This window comes from Seriola dumerili, unplaced genomic scaffold (genome assembly GCF_002260705.1).
Source record: "Seriola dumerili isolate Sdu_G_001 unplaced genomic scaffold, Sdu_1.0 BDQW01000449.1, whole genome shotgun sequence".
Taxonomy (NCBI): domain Eukaryota; kingdom Metazoa; phylum Chordata; class Actinopteri; order Carangiformes; family Carangidae; genus Seriola; species Seriola dumerili.
The window spans coordinates 3,123,952-3,147,499 of NW_019174704.1; the positions used below are offsets into that span (position 1 = coordinate 3,123,952).

The 23,548-nt window shown below is 42.2% G+C and overlaps 1 protein-coding gene across 1 annotated transcript in view; it reads right to left on the minus strand.

Annotated features, from left to right (window-relative positions):
- LOC111234275 (fibroblast growth factor receptor 4-like) overlaps positions 1 to 6,765 on the minus strand; it is a 19,569-nt gene extending 12,804 nt beyond the window's left edge. Inside the window, exons 1-3 of the mRNA XM_022762256.1 lie at positions 6,708 to 6,765; positions 3,872 to 4,091; positions 143 to 330 (exon numbers count right to left, since the gene is read on the minus strand). Of these exons, the coding sequence (XP_022617977.1) occupies positions 143 to 330; positions 3,872 to 3,959 (276 nt within the window). The 5' untranslated portion in view covers positions 3,960 to 4,091; positions 6,708 to 6,765. The remainder of the gene's footprint in view (positions 1 to 142; positions 331 to 3,871; positions 4,092 to 6,707) is intronic.
- Positions 6,766 to 23,548: the final 16,783 nt, after the last annotated feature.

A 23,548-nucleotide genomic window follows, 5' to 3' on the forward strand; every position in this document is an offset into this window, starting at 1 on the left:
ACATCATCTTCAAAGATTGCATTTAACACTTTATATGAAAAGTATATAGCCCTGGTTAAAAAATAAAAAAAAAAAAAAAAAAAAAATTTGTTTTTTTTTTTTTGGGGGGGGGGGGGGGGTTGAGGATATGTCAGCTTCTCACCGTCAGAGCCCTGAGGCGAGGCGGTCCTCCCTGGCTGCGTCCTGGAGTGCCGACCTCCGTCTTCAGCCACTGCACCTTGGTGGATGCCGGCCTGTGGACTTTACACACCAGCTTCACCTGACCGCCCACCACCGCTGTGGTGTTTTCTGGGTAACCTGGCACAATCAGAGGCCTGGAGACCCGTAGATCTGGAGAGGTGAGGATAGAAAATCTGTCTTAGTTCTCCACCTTCCTGTGAATTTTATTAATTTCCATGGTCGACTCGAAAATTGCCTGTAAGTCCATGAATGTAGTTTGTTGTGTTTCCCGTGAATGATGCTTATTTACTTCTCAAAAGCTCCAACACTTTGTTTAAAAGAGCCAAATTTATTCACAGAATAAAGGAGGAGTCTATTTAATAAACTGTTTCAAACCTGCTTGGTCTGAATACGCCCCGAGTGAACAAGATAAAAATTGTTAAAACACACACTGGCGGTTTCAGTTTACCTCTGAAAGGTCAGGTAACAGAACACCGTGTTCCTGAACAACCACCGTCATTTAATGCAACCAGGAACTGGTGATAGAGTGCCCTGATAACCCGGCTACTATCGTGTCACCATCAGCCACAGTGCCATCTATTCAGTGGGTCACTCGCCCATTTATGTGCTCGCCCACTCGCTTGTTGGAGCATATGTGCGCCCTGGCCAGGGACCTCGCTCACTGCTCAGTCACTCAGAACGAGCAATTTTCCAGGGCAATTTTCTGTCTGATTGCTTCCTGCGAGCGCTTAGTGAAAAGGCAATCTGTTCCCTTGTCGGAGTGAAGTGCTGCCTTCTTTCCCAATCGGCCAGAGTACACGTAGAAGCAGTGCTTTCAGGAATCAAATACACGGTTGCAACCTCGTTAGTGGTAAATCAGGAATGGCGATTGGTCGAAGCAGCCAAAAGGAAAACACGTTAAAACAAAGGTCTTGACGGCCACTCGCCATCAATCTGTTTAGTGTCCTGTGACCTCTGACTTCAAAATATTAAGAATATGAATATTATCCCAAGATGCCGCACATTTTCCTTTAATGGGGCAAAATTGAAGACAGTAAAACTAGCAGTCAGCAGTAAATCACAGAGATGAACCCCCCCCCCCCACACACACACACACACACACACACTTGCAGCCATGCTAATGAACTTGCAGAGACAGAGACGGTGCCCTGGAGTTGAACTTGCGGCGGAGTGTGAATTGTCACCCAGAGGCGAGGGGGCAAACAAAACACAACACAACACAAACAAACCGCTCAGCTGGTGCGAGCCAGCCAGTCAGCCAGCCGGCCGGGCTGACAGCGGAGCCCTCTGTGGAAACCAGTTGGGACAATGAAGAGGCCTTCATGCCCCCCGGTCCAGGAACTCACAGCAGCAGAGCCCAGTAATATGTAGCCTGCTTCATACCAGTTCTATTACCAGAAAATCTTGTTCCTGATTGGCTTGCCCTTATTTAAATTACTGTAATGTATCCAATCAGGTCAGTTTGCTTTAACACATGGTTTATAACTCCACCTGTGAAACACTGATGCTGGTTTATAAACAGGTAATGTACGGTTGATCATATAATATAACACAGTTGTTAAACTATTGATTAATTTACTCATTAAAGGGATGCTGGGAGTTTATTTTACGTCGTTACTCGACAAAGTTCATAAAACAGCTTTGAGAATCACAAGCTGCTAACTGGTCCAACTCCATCCACAGGCAGCTCTGGCCCAGACACCCTGCCTGACCAGCAGATGCACTCCCTAAAAAAAAAAAAAAAATGCCAACCCAGTTAATCTGTGCAGAGACCAAAGCAAAAGATGGCATTCTCTGGCACGCTCTGATCTCCTTACTGTTGCAAATGGCTCCCTGTCAATGATAAATGACGGGGAGCCATTTGCGATTTCAATACAAATCCATCTCAGATTCAGCCAGCCAAGTTTTAAGTTGCCAAGTGTCCTTTACACTTGTGTAAATGTCCTTTCTTACATTCAGCTTTGTGGGGATGAAGAGCAGCTGAAAACACAGCAGCAATGTGCGGACAAGAGCTACACTCAGACTTTCATATAATCTGTAATGATGTGGGAGAAAACAGGGCTCAGAATAAGTTTCTCTGGGGGGTGGGGTGACATTGGACAAGTCAGATCCCTGCATTTAGCAGCAGCAGCAAGCGGTTTGAAACATTAGATGTATAATTATATTTGGAAGGCAGTGTGATTTATTTTCACTCATAGTGATTATCAGATTAGCAACATGACAGAAAACACACGGGGATTAATAAAATCTTTCTTAGATAAAATGTCAGATGTAAAAAAAAAAAAGAAAAAGAAAAAGAAAAAAAGAAAGGACATGTCTCTTTCAGTATTAAATTTCAAACTATTCATTTTCTGCATCATCTTCCTTCAGAGTGAACACTGGATGAAATCGACCCGGTCAGTGTATTGTGGGCCCCTCTGACCCTTGTGACCTCTGTTGAGCCGGAGTCATCTTGAAGGAGGTGGTAGAGTCTCATTTTAACTCTTTCAACTGACACCAAGGGGGAGCTGGCTTTTTCTTTCTGATGTCTCTGTCTTCTCTTAGTTATGATCATCTCCTTTGAATCAAACTATTTGCATCAACAATTACATTAATTCACTGAAACTTTAATTTATGGCAGAACTGAATCTCATCTTGAATTCTGACTTTTTCACTTATTTGACTTTGGCTCATAAAAGTGTTTCTCAATTTGATTGTTTTTATACAGAAGCTGTAAAAAGTGAGAATCGTTCCTCCAGTTTTACGAGGGATTTGGGAAAAAAATAAACACATTAAAAAAAAAATCATAAATTCCTCAACTGTTATCAACCCTGGTTTGACTCTTCACTCATGTGTCTTGCAACTGAACCTAAGAGGTCTTTCCTGCACGTTGTCGTCTGAACAGCAAAAGCCCCAGCTGGCCTTTGCTTGTCCCTGCGCTACAAAGTGGGGCCACCGAGGAGGAAACAAGGCAACTTCTGTGCTCGACGCCTCCGGGGCAACAATCCACTTTGTCTTTCATCAATCGACACACATCCTGACATGAAAAAAAAAAGAGTCTTCCCATTAATCTGACTGAAAAAGCTGATTTGCCTTATTGCAGCGGAGAAATAAGACATTCAAATTATATGTTATATTTCTGAAAAATGCTGATTCTGATTCCACCTGTACTCGACAGAAACATCTTTGATGGAACTCCAAACTGACAACGGCTGATTTGTTGCATTGGCTTCTCTTTGTAAAGCATGCAATGAAAAATCCTGTGCAACCCCCCACCCACCCCCCACCCCCCGCGCTTCATCCTTTACAGCTGGCACACAAGCCAGGCAGATTTACACTTCCGAGCCCCAGGGCCTCGGATGGATCAGGTAGCACAGTTTACGACAGCAAAAACAGTTTTTTTTTTTTTTTTTCCTCCCCCTTCTTCACTCCTTCCAAGACGTGGCTACAGCCTCTCTGTCATTTTCCCTGTCACCTGGACTTCCTCCTCCGCCAAACTAAAACCTTCTTACACAAAAAAAAAAAAAGTGACAACGGATTGATGGAAGCCTTTACAGACACATTCGCACAGTTAAAAGTCGTGTTTTTTTCAAACAAATCACACTTTTTTTTCTGTGTTTCTCCAGAAAAAATGTTGAAGTGATACAATCAGATTTCCACAAATCCCCAAAGATGAGGTGTAATGACATGGTCCTCGTTATTCAGGTCTTACCTTTAGTTCTTCTCTCGTCAGCGGGCCTGGCTGACAATCTTTCCATCACACAGAGCAGCAGAAAGCAGAATGTGCAGACCCTCGCCATCTTCTGGATGTGACGCTTGTGTCTTTGTGGTTAAACGGTAGAAATATATGTTGGAAGCCTTGAGTGGGCCTCACACTCCGATTCCTGGCATTGGCGATCTCAGAAACACCACAAAGTCTCTAAATCTGGATCCTGTGGGGGGGGGGGGGGGCAAACAAACACATGGCAGACGGTCGGTTATCTGTTGATCAGAAACTCGATTCTTTGAGGGGATCTGGCCAGAGAGCAGCTAAAAGACACAAACTTTTCTGTTCACTTTTCAGCCAGGTGGCAAAAAAACAAACAATTGTTGAGGCAAATAGTTAAAGACAGAGTCTGTTTTGACTGTGAGCAGCTGTATTCTTAACCAGATGTCCTGCTAACTGTCCCGTCGGCCTTTACATTGTCCAGGCTCTCCTGCGTCATGAATAAGGAGCAGGGCTGTTAACCGCCTGTTGTTTGTCAATGGATGGCACTCAGTCTGCCCCAGGATAATGGGCCCTTACTAGGAAAAAAACACTTGAAACTTGCCAGGAAGCCACTGAATCTGAAGGAGCGGCAGAGATTCGACGGGCAGCTGATGAGACCTCAGGTTCAGGGCAGGAGGTGGAAACACACAACGGGCAGCAACATAATGAAATAGGTGACTGCAAAAAATCAGAGCACCTTCTTCAGACTGTGATACAAATTTGGTTTCAGAAGGTGAAAACTTTAATCAGAGGGGTTAATATCAGATTATAACTCTAGAGTTCACCTAAAGATTTGGTAATTGTCCTGGGTATGACACCTTACTTTGTTCAGCACCTCAGTCTGGAGAATATCAGTTAGGGCTATTTCCATTACTGGTTAGGCTGCCAGTTTTTTTTTCTTCTATTTGGTCAATAAAACGTCAGAAAAAAAGGGGAAAAATGCCCATCACAGTTTGCTACAGCCCAAGGTGCTGTGTCTACAAATGTCTTGTGTTCTCTGACCAACAGTCCAAAACCAGAAGATATTCAGTTTAACATCAAAAAAGACAAAGAAAAGAAGCAAAGTCTCTGTTATTAATTTTGAGCTTGGATTCAGGATTTTTTTTTTTTTTAGCATCAATGCTTGAAAAAAAAAAGACTTCAATGATTACTCTGGATACCTGCTGATTCAGTCTCTGTTGGATGACTAAACGACTAATTGAATGATGTTAACAAGCCTGTTTTCATCTTTTCTAACTTAACAAAAGTATGCTTAACTTACCTATGCAATAAAGTTTCCTAATAATAATGAGTTAATAAACAACTTCCAGTGTCCACAGATGTGCATCTAAATTTTTTGATTCTGTTGTCATTGTAAATGATGTCTGCAGACAAACACCCCCATATCACTTAAATCCAATGAGATAATTTTTTTACTTTAGTAGCTATTATTATGAGGGTATTTTAAAATTTACGTACAACACTGTCTCCATGAGCTCATTCTGCAGACAAACTATAAAGTTTGACAGCCTTGAAGAACACTAAAGGAATAATACAGTGATTTTTCTGCTGCGAGTCGGGCCAACTGCGCACAGGCGCCAGACCCTGGTGCGTGCGCTCCATGCATGCAGGCAGCGCCCACACACACACACACACTCTCTCTCTCTCTAACACACACACACACACACCGTTTAAAGAACCAGCTTGCTGAATGAAACGTATTCTTTCTCAATTAAGGACTGGAAAACTTTTTTTCTCCTGCTGCTGCTAATTCCGCTGGCACGCTGCCTGGCTGCTGCACTCTGCTGTGTTCAGCCGGAGCCAAAACACTTCTACTGTATTCTGCTTTTCAGCCCTAAAACACGGAGAGAACGGCGTCACTGTTCAGGTTTTTGAATATATATATATGTATATATTTCTAATGTAGGCTACTGCATTTTCTGTCACATAAATCACACTCAATAAATCCAGCCTATATACACTATTAGTCTCAAACAGCCCTTGTAGGTAATAATGAACCTGCGAGCTGCCAAAAACAAGTCAGACCTGTCACTATTTATGTTGTACAGTTACAGTGACTCGCATGGTTACAGTGTCCACACGTGTGTGTGTGTGTGTCCCGCCGCCTGTCAATCAATTCAATCAATCCACTTCCTGACGTTTCAAAGATTTTTTTTTTTTTTTTTACTTTAAGTGCTCCCACGTGAAACCACAACAATCAGAGAGGATCTTCTAGCATTAGTCTCCGATCAGGACTGTCATCACACACGTTGTCGTTTTAATCACCTTCATGTGAGTGAAACACAAATGAAATCTATCACTTTTTATGTTGTTAAACACTGCCTGACAAGAGTTCAGACTCCGCTCTTCTCTCCTGACAAATAGTCCATGTGGAAGGTTCAATGTCTAATAAGTGACTTGTTTGGCTCGGCGCATTGCAAAGCACAACAAGTTAAGCTTCGCCTTGTATCAAAACCTGCAGCTTCTTTCCTGAAATCCCCGTTTAAAATGTACAACACGTGGATTAATTCACTAGTTTACAATGCAAATGAGTGATCCGAGAAGCGGAGCGATAGATCCTCTCCTGCCTGGTCTCAAGGAAGTATTCTGTTTACAAGCAAATCCCTGAAAACGAATAAAAAAGTAGAATAAAGTCTTCCTAAAAGCAGCATTTGTGTTTTTTAAAATAAATCAATATTTAGGTAAGGCTTCCTTAAATTGCTTTTTTGTTGTAATCTAACCCAGCTTACGCCATGCCCTCTGAAAATGAATGAAACAACTCTCCAAGAGTCTCCAGCTGTCTCAGTCTGTTTTCACCCACCTTTCCTCCCGATCTGTCTTCGCCGTGATGACTGGCACCGAGGGGAAATCACTCCTCGTCCCGGTCGACACGAGTGAATATTGAAATCCTCATTTGGAGCTCTAGTATTCCCGCTGTATCCTTTTCCCAAAAGACAGTCTGTGTGCGGGTTCTGGGCTGTTTTGTATCCGGCTGAACGCGGAGTTGAGCTTATAAATCCATCAAAAACAGCCCCCTGGAACATGAACGACAGCTGCCGGGTTCTCCTGGTGACCGGAGGAAGGAGCTGTGATCCCCGGGGGCAAAGTCCACTGCAGCCGCTCGCTCAGAGCGCTAAATCCATGGAGAGAAAGAAAAACCACGCAGGGGAGCGAGAGAGTGGACTTGCGCGTGTCAAAACCTGTCCTTTCTCGCTCTGATGATGTTCAAAAAAGAAAAAGAAAAGAAAATCCGGGGTGGCGAGACAATGAGAGAGAGAGCTTGATAGAGACGGGTGATAAAACGTCCCCCCCCCACCCCCAAGCTCAGAGTCCCTTCTTGGTTAAACTGTAGCACCGTCTTGGATAAAACTCTTTACGTGCGCCTTTACGCAGCGCGTCTGCAAGTTCTCCTCTCCTCGGTGTGTTTATTCCGGTAAGATCTGAGCTCCGCTGCTCAAATGTGCAGCTCAGCCTCCTCGGTCCGTTTTCTTTCTACAGTAGAGAGAGAGAGAGAGAGAGAGAGAGAGAGTGGAGCGAGTGACTGCGTCCTACACACACCAGCCCTCCTACAGCACTCTGCTGCTCTCCGGACGGCAGTCACAACAACAATGGTCTGAGAGCGGCCAGGGGAGCAGGAGGGGGGGGCGAAAGAGAGAGAGAGAGAGAGAGAGAGAGGGGAGGGGTACGCTGCTTCTGTTGCCCCCTCTACCCCCACCCAAAACAGCCCCCATCCCTCCAAAGAGCTGGCAAATAAAACACAAGACCCCCCGCCTCTCCCTCCTCTCCACAGCAGCACAGCTCGCTGAAGTTGTTCCTGAAATCACTACTTCATTATTTTCCCTCTAAGCAAACTTCACCTTCTTTAATAATTGTTTTTGTTGATCTTTTGCCCCCCCCCGTAGAAAACCGCAAATTAGCCGCAGTAAATCACGTTATTACAACTTATTTATTTTTATTTTTTTATGACGACTCATAATTTATTGCGGGTTAATTGTCCTTTCTGCAAACAGAGCATTAAGGCCTCTTTAGAAGACACATTCAATTAAGTTGCTTTAATGAGTGAATGCGCGTCAATTGCCTCCATGTTTTAATTGCATCAGTAAAAGAACAGGAGCGAGTAATCTCATTAGCTGCAGCAGAGAATCAAGATCAGATCCGTTTTTTTTATCAGCTTAACACTCCGAGCCTTAATGTCGCCCCTCAGATGAAAGCTTAGTAGCTTAATGAAATAAGAGCCGTGGATTTATTTTTATCAGGCAGAGAGAGAGAGAGAGAGAGAGAGAGAGAGAGAGAGAGAAGTTTTAATTGTGTAACAAAGCAAAGCTGCACAGGCATGAGCTCAGCATATAGGGGAAACACCTGATGATGACAATAAAGTCATAAACATGTGAACTTAAGATCACATGAATACACTCACTAACTCATTAACTTTCCTCTCAGTTCAGTTTGTTTGTGCTTATATACACATCACTGTCACTCCTGACTCTCCCCGGATTTTATCGAAAAAGAAGCTTGACACAATAGACAACACATCTCTGCCTATAAAGGCTGAATACCTCCACCTACATGGATTTAATGTAACCCAGAGGCCAAAATAAATTCTTCTTCTTCTATTTTCCAGAGACAGAACTTTTGGCTTTAACTCCGTGATTTTGGGTGAAAGAGCAGTAAAGAGTTTCTAAACCGGCAACATTACAGGTAACGTCCCTCACAGGTCCAGGCCATGGGGTTTTCTGTTAGGAGGCTGTAGGTGTAAAAGACACGAGATCAAAAGAGATTTAAAGGTCCAGGTGTGGAGAAAAGTCACGATGAGGTTTGGAATCCTCTTCTTTAGTGTTTTCATGTTCGTGTTGCTGAAACCCTCCCTGTACTCTCATAGTGGCTTCTGGAGAATTTAAATGCCCCCCGGGGTCAATTCAAATGTTTATCACTTATTGGACATCTTAGCCAAAGGCGTCTTATTTCAGCGCATTCAGGGGGATAATTTGTGTCTGTGCTGCCAAGACATTTCTGTATACAGTAAATCATCAGTTCAAGTGATGGAAAGTCTTAATGCTCCAGCTTACAATGATATTTTAGACAACGGTGTTCTGTTTCAGGATGACGATGCCCTCGTGCACAAAGTTGAGATCAAGAAATGTTTTGGTGTGGAAGAACAGGTCTGACACAAAGCCCCTGACTCCAGCCTCATTCAACACCTTCATGCTGAACTGTCACATCGACTGTGAGCCACAACATCATCAACACCACCCAACAACAGTCCCTGACCTCACTAATGCTCTTGTCGCTGAATAGAAGCAAATCCCAGAACGACAAATGACATAACAACAAATATTAAATATGATTTCTAGTCAGAGTAAATATAAAATAAAAGTGAAATATAGATATTATGATATATATTGAATTGGTTTTGTGCCATCCAAGTAAATTCATTTCAGCCTCTGAGAAATGTTTTGTTTTGCCTCTGCTGGATAGTTTTTATTGTGAAGAGAGACAGGAAGTGTTGGGGAGAAAGAGGGCAACCACAAGCTACAAAGGTCCTAGCCAAGACTCAAACATGGTTACATGATACCTGCTTCAGTCAAGTGAGCCTCCAAGATGCTCTAAGAAATGTTTGACCAAAGCTCGGGCCTGCTAGAAAGCTCTGCCGACTTCAAAATAAAAGTTCCAAATAAATCACAAAAGAGGTAAAGAAAAGACGTCACACAGTCCGTTTACTTTTATCTGTGGGTCAAACTCCTCATGTGGCCGCAGTATGAGTGGTTTTAGTTGAAATTTATGTGTTGAAATAAATGCCAGATTTGACCTTTGACACGGCACAGTGCTACCTCGGGTCAGACGGAGCTTTACAGAGAAAGTCAAAGTACACAAATAAACCAGGCAGAGTGGAAGTCATAAAGTAGATAAGAGCTGTACTAATGCCAGCCAGCGATATGTGGTCGACTGCTGGGCCAGCCTCAGTATGTTTGTGTCATACCTGTGCGCGCGTGTGTGTGTGTGTTGTGTGTGGGCGAGCATCATGTTTATATGTGTGTCTGACTGCTGGTTCAATACAGCAGGACTTGACAAGCACAGATTCCACAAATGATTAATTTGGTTACCCTCCAAGTTTGCCCTGAATTGGGTCAGAATATAATCAGGTGTGTGTGTATGTGTGTGTGTGTGTGTGTGTGTGTGTGTGTGTGTGTGTGTGTGTGTGGCAATTGAGGCAACTGCAATCCCAACTAATTAGCACAACAACACATTACAATAACATTACCACCACTGTCCCCCTCCCAAAACACAGGTATCTTATAATGTATCCGTCTACACACACACACACACACACACACATACACACACACACACACACACACACACACACACACACACACACACACACACACACACACACACAGAGCACTGTCTCACAGAGAATTTGAATGTGTGACTGCTCTAAAGCCAAACTGTATTTTTGATGTCAAATCATGCAGGCCTACAGTATAAGGAAGACTGCTAACAGTTCCTATATCAGAATGCATTGCAGCCACCTGACATGTACTGTATTTTCAGTCAAAGGTGCGATCGTAAACTACAAGAAAGAGGGACTGTTAGCTGACGCAGAGGCTTATAACCAGACTGGTTTTCAGAGCTGATGTTGCCTTGATGTTGACAGTTCACTACAGTCAAACTTAAAAATGTTCCTTACAGGTGGTTTAAGATAAAATAAGAGACACCAGCTGGACACAATGATTGCAAAAGTGTGCGCAGGCCTCCAGTCGCATCAAATCAAAATTTACACCAACTTCTGAAAACAGGTCAGTGATCAGGGATGCGACTTGCGTGAGGCCTTTGAGTACGTGATTCTGTTTCACCTGCTGAGTCTTTTCTACTCCGAGAACCAAACAATCCTGCAGCTTCTTATAATCCAAACTTTTATCAACCTGTAAGGCTTCGATTCCGCCTTACGTTGCAAGATGAAAATGTTTCTGACACATGGACAGTCCAGTGTATGTTGTTTGACATTGGCCTTGGTCTGCACTCTCCGAGTGCCCCTCTAGTTTTGAGTGTTTTTATCCAATGTCATGCCTCAGTCTTACACAGAAGGCTTTTATTGCTTTATATGCTGTTTTTACTTGTTTTTTGTCTTTCTGCATGTCTTCGTGCTTTTGTCTGGGTTTTTTTTTCGGTGAATACGCAGAAAAGTGTGTTATGTGAAAGTTGTTTTATAACAGAATAAAACCACACTGAAGTTGTCTGTTTTATGCACTGTTTGGTAGGAAGACGACACACAAAGATTCCTCTGTAAGTAAAGAGCCAGTTTGGGCTCACAATGTAATATTTTTCTTGATGTAGTAAAACAGATTTTAAATTTTTAAGGGAAGTGTTTAACAGTGCTGCAGGGCAAAAATAAGTTACATCTGTTTGTTTTTTCAGGAAAAACCAGACTAGTTGTTTACCCTTTCTTCCAGTCTTTATTCCTAAGCCAAGCTGATCAACTAACTTCTATTTTTACTCACATACATAAATGAAGTGGTATCTGGTAAACGGGTGTCGTATCGGTATCTTCTTGTCTAACTCTCAGCAAGAAAGCCAGTAAGTTTTTTCCCAAAATGTTGAACTATTCCTTGAACATATGCACTTCTAGATGTTGCAGCACCACTTAGTTGTTTGCAACTTCACAGATTATTGTTATATAACCTCTGAGTTTGAACTTTCTGCTCAAGTATCCAAATCTCAAAACTCCGCTGATAGAATCAAAATACCTCAACTTGAGATCCCTCCCCTTGACCAGGACCAGACCCTCCGTCCCACCTCTTTATCTGATGACATCAGTGATATGGAGGATCCCTCCCGGTGCCCTCAGGTCCAGAAAGCATTGATAGCCTGCTGCATACTGATGTTAATGCTAATGGGGAATACCAGGGCTGGTTGGTGCGTGACAGCTGATAACAGATTGGGGAGGAGAAGGGGTGATGTTGGGGTGAATGATAATCATCGGGGTGAGGTGAAGTTAGCAGTGTGTGTGTGTGTGTGTGTGCGTGTGTGTGCGTGTGTGTGGAGGGAAAGTGAGGTGGAATAAAGGTCAGGAGGAATGTGTGAGGCGTGGCCGGTCTCTCATTAGTCTACTTCACAGCAGGGACACATTATGGAAACATCAGGTCCCATTTACATTTAAATTCTGACTGTTTAGCTAATGCTCCTCTTCGAAAAGACCACGTCAACAAGAGTGCATCTTAATTTAAAAGCGCATCTTTTGTTTTGGTACTACTTCCAAATTAGAGGCTGAACTATAATTTGTACATACTTTTTCATAGTGGCGGCCCCCTGAAAGTGGTGGAGCAAGATGCTGGTGAGGACTGAACACAGAGGAAGATGTTGACACACAAGATCAATAAATATATTGGTCAAGATATCAGGTCTGGTTATCTGCAATGGAGATAGTGTGAAGATGCTTTGTTTGCTTTTCATTTGCAACATTTTTGAGTTCAGCACCCCACTTGATTTTTGGTAGTGTGTGGAAACTGCATATCAGTTTCTGATCAATACTTTGGAGAGATTAAACACTGGAAATAATAAATATAGAGTCTCTTAACTCCGGGTCAGTTATGCAGCTAACGCACCCAAAACTGTAGGAGGTCTCAATAAATAGGTAGTGAGCAGGTGTGCCTTCTTTAGAGCTTAGAGATTAAATCAAATCACATCATACAAAAAGCTTATGGGGCACCAGCATGTTCAAGCCAATATGTGCAAAAAGGACAATTACAATTAATAAAATTTAGGAGAATTATATATACATTAAGTAGCGTATCCTTCAAAACCACATATGTAGTGAACGGTAAAATCGAAGGTGTGCGTCCCACAGAGAAAAAGCAATGAAAAACTTAGTGAGGGATGACTATTAACTTCAATATGAAGAACCCAACCTGAGTGCACCTTTAAAATAAAAATATAAGAGGAATATACGAAAAAAATTGAATATTTAGGTGATACTATATCAAAGTGGCACTGCAAGAAAAACTACTTATACTACGAAATACGCACATGCAAATATGCTGATTATACAAAAGTATAAACACCAGTAACAGATATTTTTCAGAATTTGTTCATTTGGGTTGAGATGTGGTGACTGCGAAGACCACAGCTTATGATTCACATCATTTTCATACTCATCAAACCCCTCAGTGAGTCCTTGTGTAAGGCAGCGTCTGTCCTCAGCTGATTTATTTAGCACTTCGCTTTGATTTCACCAGTCCATGTGTATATTGATTATACTGGACTTGGACAACTGAAAACCAATGCCTTCAAAAGCTCTTTGAAATATCGTGAAAACTAAACCAATACACCCAGAAGCACAAGCTTTTGAGCAACATGGTTTCAGGCCTTTAACTAAAAAGCTAAACTCATTCAGTATTGGTGGCTTGTGGCCTCTAAGTACAGGTCAGCGACGCCAACGTCTGCTTGTCCCGACCTGAAGGCAATCGACTCCCACGCTGGTTGGGCACTGAAGCTCCCATTGTTGTGTGTTTGTGTTAATCATTACCTGCGATGTTCGCAACACAATGGGACAAGCTGAGAGTATGGGCTTTGTGATGCAGGCGAGCACTGCTGCCAAAACACAGAGCTGAAAGAGAGGCAGAGCAGAGAGGCAGAGGGGGAGGGAGGGAGAAAGGAACAGAGAGGGTAAGAGGGGGGAGGGTCCCACAGCAAGAGACCTGCTATTAAAACATGTCATCTGATGAACTGGTGGTCCTGTCAGTACAAACACATGCTGCGTTCAAACCCACAGAACTTTATTATACATTTCAGTGGAGATCTCAAAGTTTCTAAAGAAATCAAATATGTCAGAATGAAAATGATCCAACAATGTAGCAAAACATCCAGAATATAATTTATGGGACAGTGTATCTATAAACCATAGGGTATTTAGCTTTGAATTTTCACGCAGTATAAACATCATTTAGCTTCAATGACGAACTGGAACAAGCTGATACACAATATACTGTTAGACAGTGTGGAATAAAAAAGAGGTTTGTGCACATGCAAAGGATTTCAGTATTTAGAGTCATGTTTTAAACAGACTCAGTTTCTGCTAATTTACTTTTTTGGTTCTGCAGTAAATGCTGTCAGAAATTCAGAAATGTGGGATTTTCAGATAAGAAAGTAAATACTTTGTCATTTTTCAAAAACTTTGAAATTAACTTTGAAACTAATAACAGATGCACAAAAAATGTAACAATTCAAGCAGTTCAAGAAACAAACCAAAGAAAAACTACGTACCTACAAACAAATAATAAGTTAGACAGTTTGTTACCTTGTACACCATGCAGGTGTATGTATATATATATATGAGTGTGTGTGTGTGTGTGTGTGTGTGTACTGCTTAACGACCATTAAGTGCATAGCAATAATCATTTGTGCATGTAGAAAGTGAACCTTTGTATATAGCTGGGTTGACGGTCAGGAAATTGCACCTGGCTTGGTCTGGTGTCACACTTAATGTTAAATAATAATATATTTTTACTTGCAGCAAAGTAATCTGATTACACTTTACTTTGTGAACATTTACTCAAATACTGCCTGCTAATGTGTGAATCCTGATTTGTTTTTGTTTTTTTAGATATTTTGATTCATTCATTTTGTATGACGTACTGGTGATGAATCTGTAATGAAACTAATTTAAAAAATGCAGTTTAGTTTATTTGAGTTGTTTTTCAAACTGTTTCACTGTAGTTCACCTTGTTCAGTCTTTTTTCAATGAAATGTCTGTAAAACCACAGACTATATTGTTATCATTTATTTCGTTCTCTTATTTGAAGCTCAACAGGACATGAAGTTACTCAATGCAGAGTTTTCTCCTCTTGCCCCCTTACCACACACACACACACATACATACAGATACCTACACATACCCAGCTGTTTACATGAAGATGGATATCAATGACAGCCAATGTTTTCCCTCGCCTCTTCTCCCTTTCTTCTTTGGTTCTCTAATCACATCCAGCAGGGGAGTCCCATTCCCCCCTCACACACACAGAAGGCTGAACCCTGCCTGAACCCTGCTGCTTTAATTAATCTCACTGACTTTGTTAATTATTTGTTTGGCTGGCTGACTGCCTGTGTGGGTGTGTGGGTGTGTGCGCGCGCGTGAACACGTCCCTCTTTGAAGTATTCGGGACGTATGCCCCGGCTGAAACAACCCCACTGGCCCAGCACTGATAACCTCGAGCAGAGGAGGAGGAGGAGGAGGATTCCCTCTTTAATTTTCCTCACTTTTTCTTGTATTTATCCACAGAGAGATCTCACCTCTGGTGGTTTGTTACTGGAAATGCTTCCAAGTTTAAGTTGTGATTTCACAGGACGCTTCTTGGATCCTCAACAACACGGAAAAGACAGTGATCGAGAGCATGTATATGAACTGACACTTTACATACGTGTGCTCATGGTGCTTGTCATGTTGCTTGAGTGTCTGTCAGAGGGGGGTCACGGTAGGGTGTGGGGACAGATTTGACTAGGTTTGAAAATTGCTGGAAACATTTGCGATATTGTACGTACACAACTCAAGAAAACATATAACACGGGTCTAGTCGTTTTGAGACATTCTAATGTGGAAAAGTTGCATATTATACCTTTAAGTCATTGCTTTCAATAAATGAAAGCTCCTCCAACTCTATATGCTAACTATATATTATGTCAGATTATATCCAGAGCACTTATACATTTAGTGTTGGGATATAGCAGCACCACCTCCATGGTCTTGTGACCTCCCATCATGGTGCACTCTCTTAGGTGTAAAATTTAGCGCATAGGGAGTCAATCAGCTGACAAGAAGATCCCATTGGAGCAACAGTGTATTGTTCTTGCATTAAAGCTGTCCTTACAACATCACTAACCCTAAAAGGACACTGTAAACTTTGTAATGGAACAAGGCCATGGTTGGATCCATGTGGATACATTTGAAAACACAATTTAATTCTAGGATTTACAGCCCACTTCCTAAAAGCTTCCATTCACACTGAAATACCAAAACAATATAAAAAAAGACTTGCTTAAGGAGAAAGGTTTGCAATATATAAGCAGATAGTTTTTGTTATTTTTACTGATAAATCAGTAAAATAAGCCCACATCAGTTTGATACACCACTCAGACTGTCAGCCTGCGCACCTTTGTGTCATTAATTCCAGGTGGATGACATATTTTGTCAACATAATGAGAAAACATTTTTACTAAACAAATCTATAAAGTCAAAATGTTCATACAGAAACAATTTTGCAACACGTCCACTTAAAATGCATTTCATTTGCTTTCCCACAATATCCTCTCGTAGCAACGCAAGCATGATTGAGCATAATTTTAATGTTTAGGTCTAGGCAACTTAAAGTGCTTGGTTAAGGTAAAGGAAAGATGGTGGTCTTGGTACATATATTGAAATAGTCAGTGGGGATAGGACATGGTTTCTCTTTTCACTACGCTACTAAAACCACAATCACAAAAAAAGTGTTTCTGCTTTTTGTAAGTTTTGTTACTGCTACATGGGCAACGATATCATTAACAGCTGTTCACTTACCAGTCGAGAAGACACGTTGAGAGTTCAGCATCAAACTTCACTCCTTCACTCACCAAGTGCAACGCTAATGTTATCTCTTGTCTCTATCACACCTTTTCTTCTTCTGAAGTTAGCGCGCTAACCAGGTAGCTCTCGTCACTCGTCAGGATAGGTGATGCAGGATAGGAACTCCAGCAGTGTCGAGCAACTTACTTGAAAAATATAATCTATTACTTATTTAATTCGTACTGAATGATATCAAGTCCAGCGTCATCCACTACAATCCACTCACATCCAGGCAATTATTTTCCCTTCAAAATATATTAGTCAAAAACATTTAGTAGTAAAGGTAATATTTAGGGTAGGAGCATCATTCTTGTTGTTATGTTCTGCATTCATTGTTTTTCCTTTTGCTAATCTACATACGGTGTATAGCCATTCATTTAAAAAGGTGAACTAACAAATGTTCACCTTGCACTAGTTCCCTTGCTGTAAAATGAGACATATGTGTCCATGTGTATAAAGGGACATTTGCATGTAGTTTATACACATGCGTGTTGTTACAGTTAGTTGGCTGGCAACAGAGGGATTACTGCCGTCCAAACACTCTGTGTGATATACCCAGGATGTACGTGCGGAGACATGTTTGGTTAACCTCAGCGCTGGGGCTTGAGTGAACACAGACTCCCGGCTGCAGTATTCTGGAGGAAATCCGGTAACGTGTTACATATGGGGGGTATTATTCATGATTACAGTTCAATAAACAGAAAGAGAGGATGGAAACGGATCTGTGGTCTGACTCTTCCTCCTGACCTCGCTTAACTGAGAATCTTCTGCCGTCTCTCCTCCTCTCCACTTCTTTCCTGTATTCTCCTCCTCATCTCTCGTGGGGCTGGTCATTAGTTTCTCCTTCATTCCAGTATATCTTTCTGATATCAGCTGAAAATAATCTTCCAAAGCTGTTATACAGCAACATGTTATTCTTGTTCTTGTAGGGCTTGTTGAACTTCTTAGACTAATTCTTGTTAAACTTGAATCTCTCTTTTTCTTCATTAGTAAGAGCCTCAAAGGAAGCAAGAGGAGAGAGAGAGAGTCACGACATGCAACACACGTCGAACTGCAGACGCCGTGGCTCTGTGACATGCACTTTACCAGAGCGCCAGAACAAAGTCATAGTATTATCAGTGTCTGAACTGAGCGTCTGTTCAGTATCAGAACCTGATCAATGTCAAAACAACATTTTTATATTGTGGCCCTCATGTTCAATCTATCGATGCTAAAGAAAAGAAAGAATCTGCTGATAAATATCCCATGAAAGTCTATTGACTAACATTCACAAATCTTCACAAATGTTTTATTTGAATTCATTTTGAGCTTTCAGTGCGCAGATTGGAGGTTTTCACTGGTCCACTCAGTTCTTAAGGGGTTGCAGAAGGGGGGATGGTGGTAGTAGATAGGACAGAAGGGGCCTTGGGGTGATGGTTGGGTTAAGAGGTGGCTAAGCAGGGGATGAAGGAAAGGTTTAAAACGGAGAGGCTGAGGGGAAGAAAAAAAAGGGAAGCTGGAGGCCTGGCTGGAAGGAGAAGGGGGCTCGTGGTTTCCATTTGCTCTCGGATGGATGCTGACTACAATCGGGGGGGGTATGAGTACGTGGACATATTATACACATGCAGACTAGAAAACATGATTGTGACTCTACAGACAAGGCAAAGTGCTCCTTTGTTGAATTTGCCTGACATGAAAAAATAAAAAAAAGAAAACCATGTGTGTGACCGCTGAAGAAAGAAAGGATACGAAACGTTATATGAGTCTGCACTGATTGTCCACACAGACTCAAATTTAACTCATTACTCAATTTTTGGACCATCACAGACTTGGACAAGACACTAGGTGACTCACAATGAAAAGAAATTATATGCAGGTTGCACTGCAGATATTGTCAGCAAGGGTATAAGTTGAATAAAGTGATTGTGCTAATGTCTCAAACTGTAATCATTATTTTTTATTTCTGCATTTTCAGCCTAAGAAGGAAGAAAATCTCTCTCCATCTGAGCTGCACGACCACCAAGCCCATTCTTCTCATTGGCTTCACATGACTCCTCACCCCCCACATGCCCATCTTAACGACCTCCCGCTGTTTTAGACAGGTGTTCATAATCACCACGCTCGGTCATTTATACTATCTTACTACGCCTTTCTCCACTTCCCTACACCTCGCCCTCTCCTGCCTCCTTCCCCTACGTTTCAACAGCCGACTAATTATCTGAGAAATTTAAGTGTCGCAATATGAGACAAGATACAGGGAAAGTTTTTTTTCTGTCTCCATAGCAGAGTGTGTGCAACTAATTGTCACTGTACGGTAAATCCCCTTGTTCCCTACATTTTACATGTTGGTCGTATGTTTTTATCTTCAATGTGACACAATCAGACCTCTTACACTTCTGTGACACTTTCAACATGGCACAAGTTTGAATTGAATGACACCAGATTAACATAAAGGCTGCAACAGAACAAGGCTGAATATACACAAAGGCACTAAATGTTTGTCCTGTTACATGGTCTTAACAAAACTGTTGCAAATATGTTGCATTGGCTGGCGTCATCTATACTGTGATTATGGACTCAGGAGCTTATTCAGGCATGAAACGAAGAACTGCCACAAGGTGCGTGTCTAAAAAGGGGTTCAAATTATTATCTCCTGTGCACAACCAAGATAAAATCAGTTTTAGAAACCAGGAAACACTGAGAATTAGCTGCTTTTGAGTTGTTGAGGAGAGTCCTCTGACATCAGATCAGTCATTTAAACTTTTTTTTTCCCCCTTTTGGTATAATAAAAATAATCATCATGCTGGCAGACCTTCATTCATGCCTACTGCAGCTTCCATGATATCATCACTAACGGTTGTTCTCCAGCAATACCTACACCTATAAACTCCATCACTTCCACCTCCTATCGTCGCTGGTCCTACCTTTTTTACTCATCGCTCCTACCTTCTTCCATCCCCCTCTCTCTGTCCAATCCTTCTCCTTCTCCTCTCTCCTCCTCCCCCGTGTGCAGGCCCCCTCTCCAGGGTAGATCTCTCGCAGTAATCCCTTGCCAACCCCCCCACTCCCCAATCAGAGCCCTCCTCAGCTTATTAGATCAGGCCCTCTGTCAAAAAGCAGGGATCTGGGGCCTCATTGTTTGGCCCCTGATTAAGAGCTTCTCACACTGGAGGATCAGGTCTTTGCACAGAGTGAAGAAGAGGGAGCTGGGAGTAAGAAAGAGAAGGGATCTTTCTTTCTTTTTGTCTGGGGGGGTCTTATGGGCCACATTGTTGCAGGGCTCAGAGAAGGCTTCTTTTAAAGGTAGGATGGATTTGGGGGACAATGAGATGTTAGACGATGAGGGATTTAATTCTTAAGCTCGTACTTTTAGGGTCTGTGGCACCTCCATTTGTTCATGACTTGGAGATGTCCCAGTCCATCTTTAGATGTGAAGTGAGCTTCTTTGGCAGATACTAAAGGCAACATCTCAATATAAGGTGATTGACGTCAAAACATTCCCATATAAATAGATTGATCACGTCATACCTCTTCCAGGAATGTCGGCACTCATAAAGAAAAAGGTCGAAGGTGTAGAATTACTTTCTCATGTATTACCATTCATATTTGTCTTTTCTTTTAATTGGCATCATTGCAAATTAATTTGTTTGTTGTAAATAAAGTGCAACAAATTACAACTATAAATCAGTTAGCCATTTTTTCTCATGATTCATGGTCCATTATTGCAAATGAAAAAAAGTCTCCTACTTTTACAAATTGACTGAGAGCATTACACAAAAACAAAGTGTGGTACTTTTTTAAAGGACGGATGAAAACCTAAAGGGACATTCCATAATTAATTGTAATAACCTGAATAAATAAATTTGATTTGAATCAGCAACACAAAGAACTTTATACATGACATCACCGTGCTAAATAAGAGCTGATATAGATCAACAACCCACAGGCCCGTCTCATATACAGTTCCATATTCTAATGAGCCCCGATGGTAAAGAAAGACATTAGTTTGAAGGGACAGTGATGCAGCATTCCAGAGGGATTGAGAGGCCATGTGGGAAAAGCAAACAGAGGTGTTAATCTCAACAGAGTGACTCCCCTCCCTTCATGTTCTTAATCCCACAGTCTCTGTGGCATCAGCGCATTCATTCCCTGACATGAACCAAGCCCTCTTCACCATCAGCGGATACACAAAGGGTTAATTAAAGCTGGTCAGGCTGGAACGCGAGTGCATGGATTTTGTTTACCGCAGATGCTGATTGGCTCGGCGTGAAGGAATATGTTTAGGAATGCCCCTGTGCTTCCGCTGGAGAGTGAAAGTCGGAATCACTGAAAATTTTTGATTCGTTTATTGTTGATGTGAATTAAGATGATTTGGTTAGAAAGTCTAATAATGCAATGAAAGCCTGGAGTAAAGAAGATTACATGCCTCTATTGTTTCCTGTGAATCCCTGTGGAAGTCATTTGAATCCAGCACCAGAATGACACACTCCTCCGCTAACAATGAGGCCTACTACAGTCCAGACCATAAGTGTTTGGACAGTTACACATTCTTACAGTGCTTCAGCACATTGTCACGGCCCCTCTGCTTGGTTTCCTGCTGTGGCTGCACTTGTCTTCAGGGCTGCAGACCAATTGAAGGCCTTAATCAGCAGCATGGGACACACCTGGGCCCCGGTGTGTCCCATGCATATAAGCAGAGCAGCAGTAGTCACCACGGACACACACACACACACCTCTGCGGCATGTGGTTTCTTTGGAGGTTTTCCCCCTTTCTTTCTACAGCACAACAACCATGCAGCACATTTTCACTCACCCACTCCCTACACAACCGACCTTACAGATTCCCCCCATCTACTTTTTGTGCTTGTTTTGATCATTTTGTTGTAAATAAATTAGTTTGTTATTTTGTATGCTCGTGTGTCTCCCATCTTTGTGTGCTTCAGTGTTAATTTGAATATGTTTACATTATATAAAAAGAACTGTGTGGGAGATTCAGCCCTGAAACACATAATGCACCTGTATTCTTCAGCTGCATTTCAATGAGTCCATAGTCCGTATTTGTCTGTGTGTGTGATTCCCTCAGCTTACGCTGTGTTGCTTTTGTCAGCAGGTGTGTTGTCGCAGGGGCCATGGATTAGAGACACAGTTTATGAAAGCCAGCGAACCACCTGTCTAACACACACACACACACACACACACACACACACACTCAAAGGTTCTATACCACATACAACAGGCCACCAGGAACAATGTTCAGACTCGCCTCATTCTCACCTCTCATAAGTTCACCACAAGGACGTACACTTGGTCAGTTATGGTGATGATTGAAAGTGGGAGGAAACAGCTGGCCTGGCTGTGTCCACGCTCTGACTACCTCACAGCAGTCAGACTTCTATGTTATACTTTGTGAATCTTTCACTTGTACAAATAAAATACTGTTAGCTTACACAATAGGCTTAATCAGTGGCTATTCAGCAGCAGAGGAGCTCCGTCCTTTTGTTTCTCTGAACAAAAACCTGGTGATTCTGTAACTAGCTTACCAACTAACAAAATAAAGCTTGTAAATTGGACAATTGAGGAGCTGCTGGAAGGCATCTTTTTAAGTTGGCAATTCCAATTGGTCCGTGCGAGGTCGTCGTGAGATGAAAGAAAAAAAAACAGACTTAGAGCTTAACATGAGGAGCTGTGTGCGCACAGCATTGCAGGTTGATGTCAACTCACCTCACTGGACTCACTGGTCTGTTTACCAGCACTGATGCACATCAACATCTTCAGCAAACAGTTATTTTATTTGAATTTTATTTGAACTTCCATCACAGCTGCCACTTCACTGTTTCAGTTCACTCTCAGCATCTCACAGCTGCAAAAACGTAAAAAGCTCTAAAAAAAAAAAACTGGCTGTACACTAACCTGCTCAGCACCCAATCAGCAGACAGACGCAGAGAGACGTAGAGATCAGCTGCTTAATTTCACACCATTTCGCAGCTACAGAGCCAGATATTTCCCTCAGGAGTTGGTGGAGACCAACAACAGAGCTAGCGCTACACTTATACCACTTGCTCAGGGGAACATTAGTGTTAGCTGTGAAGGAAGGGAGAATCAAATACTTCTCTCCCCCATCCACACTTCTCTGCTCATCAGGGGATCCGAATTTAAAACCATCATCTCTTTCCCATCCCTGACAATAGAAACCCGTCTCTTCCCTCCTCACCACCGTCATAAATATCTCAGTTCAGAGGTTGACAGCTCAAGCTTGATTCATTTTCACGCATGTACATATTTGGATTGGATCCCTGTCAAAAACAATTATAATGGTCCCCCCAGGATTTCAAACCCCCTCTCCCTCCTGAGAGGCGTCTGCTGTCAAAACTGCTTGGATGATTTTCCGGAGTCGGGGTGTCCACATCTGTGCCTGATTAGCACAACAATAAGGCCCAGCAACCCCGACTTAATGAGAAGGCATCTTCAACCCGGGCTTGAGGACCCCACTGACAAAGACGCTATACAACCACTACACAAGTATTTTCCTCCAGATCCATTAGGCAGAAACCTGCCACCCCTGCAAAACACAAAAAAAAAAAAAAAAATCCTAAAAGTATGAGGCAAGTGGTGATTCTCATTTCCAGAAATCGGTTCTTTGTGCTCCAACATGCACAAGAATGTAAACTGGAAAATGAAGCACGGGTAGACGTGGAACCAAAAGAAAATGAAAACATCATCCACCGCTAAAATTAGAGGGGAAACCTGGCTCTACAATCTGCAACCATCGATCTTTTCATTTAAATGGCAGCTTGTTATGCTCTGTTTTTCTAAAGTCAAATTACCAGAAAACTTTCCCATCTGTGCAGCCTGTTGTTAAGGTCGCCTCCCCCGGAGTCTGAGGAGCCTTTTGTCTAAATGTAAAATTAAATTACACAGGAGATGTATTCACAAATATACAGACACATACTGTATGTTTAAATCCTCTGTGTTTCACTAACCCCTCTCTTTGACGGCTGGCTTCTCACCCCACCTTCGATGGTGGCCATTTGGATTATGTAGGAACACTTTTACCTTTTTGACATGGTCAGACAACACGTCATGCGAACTAC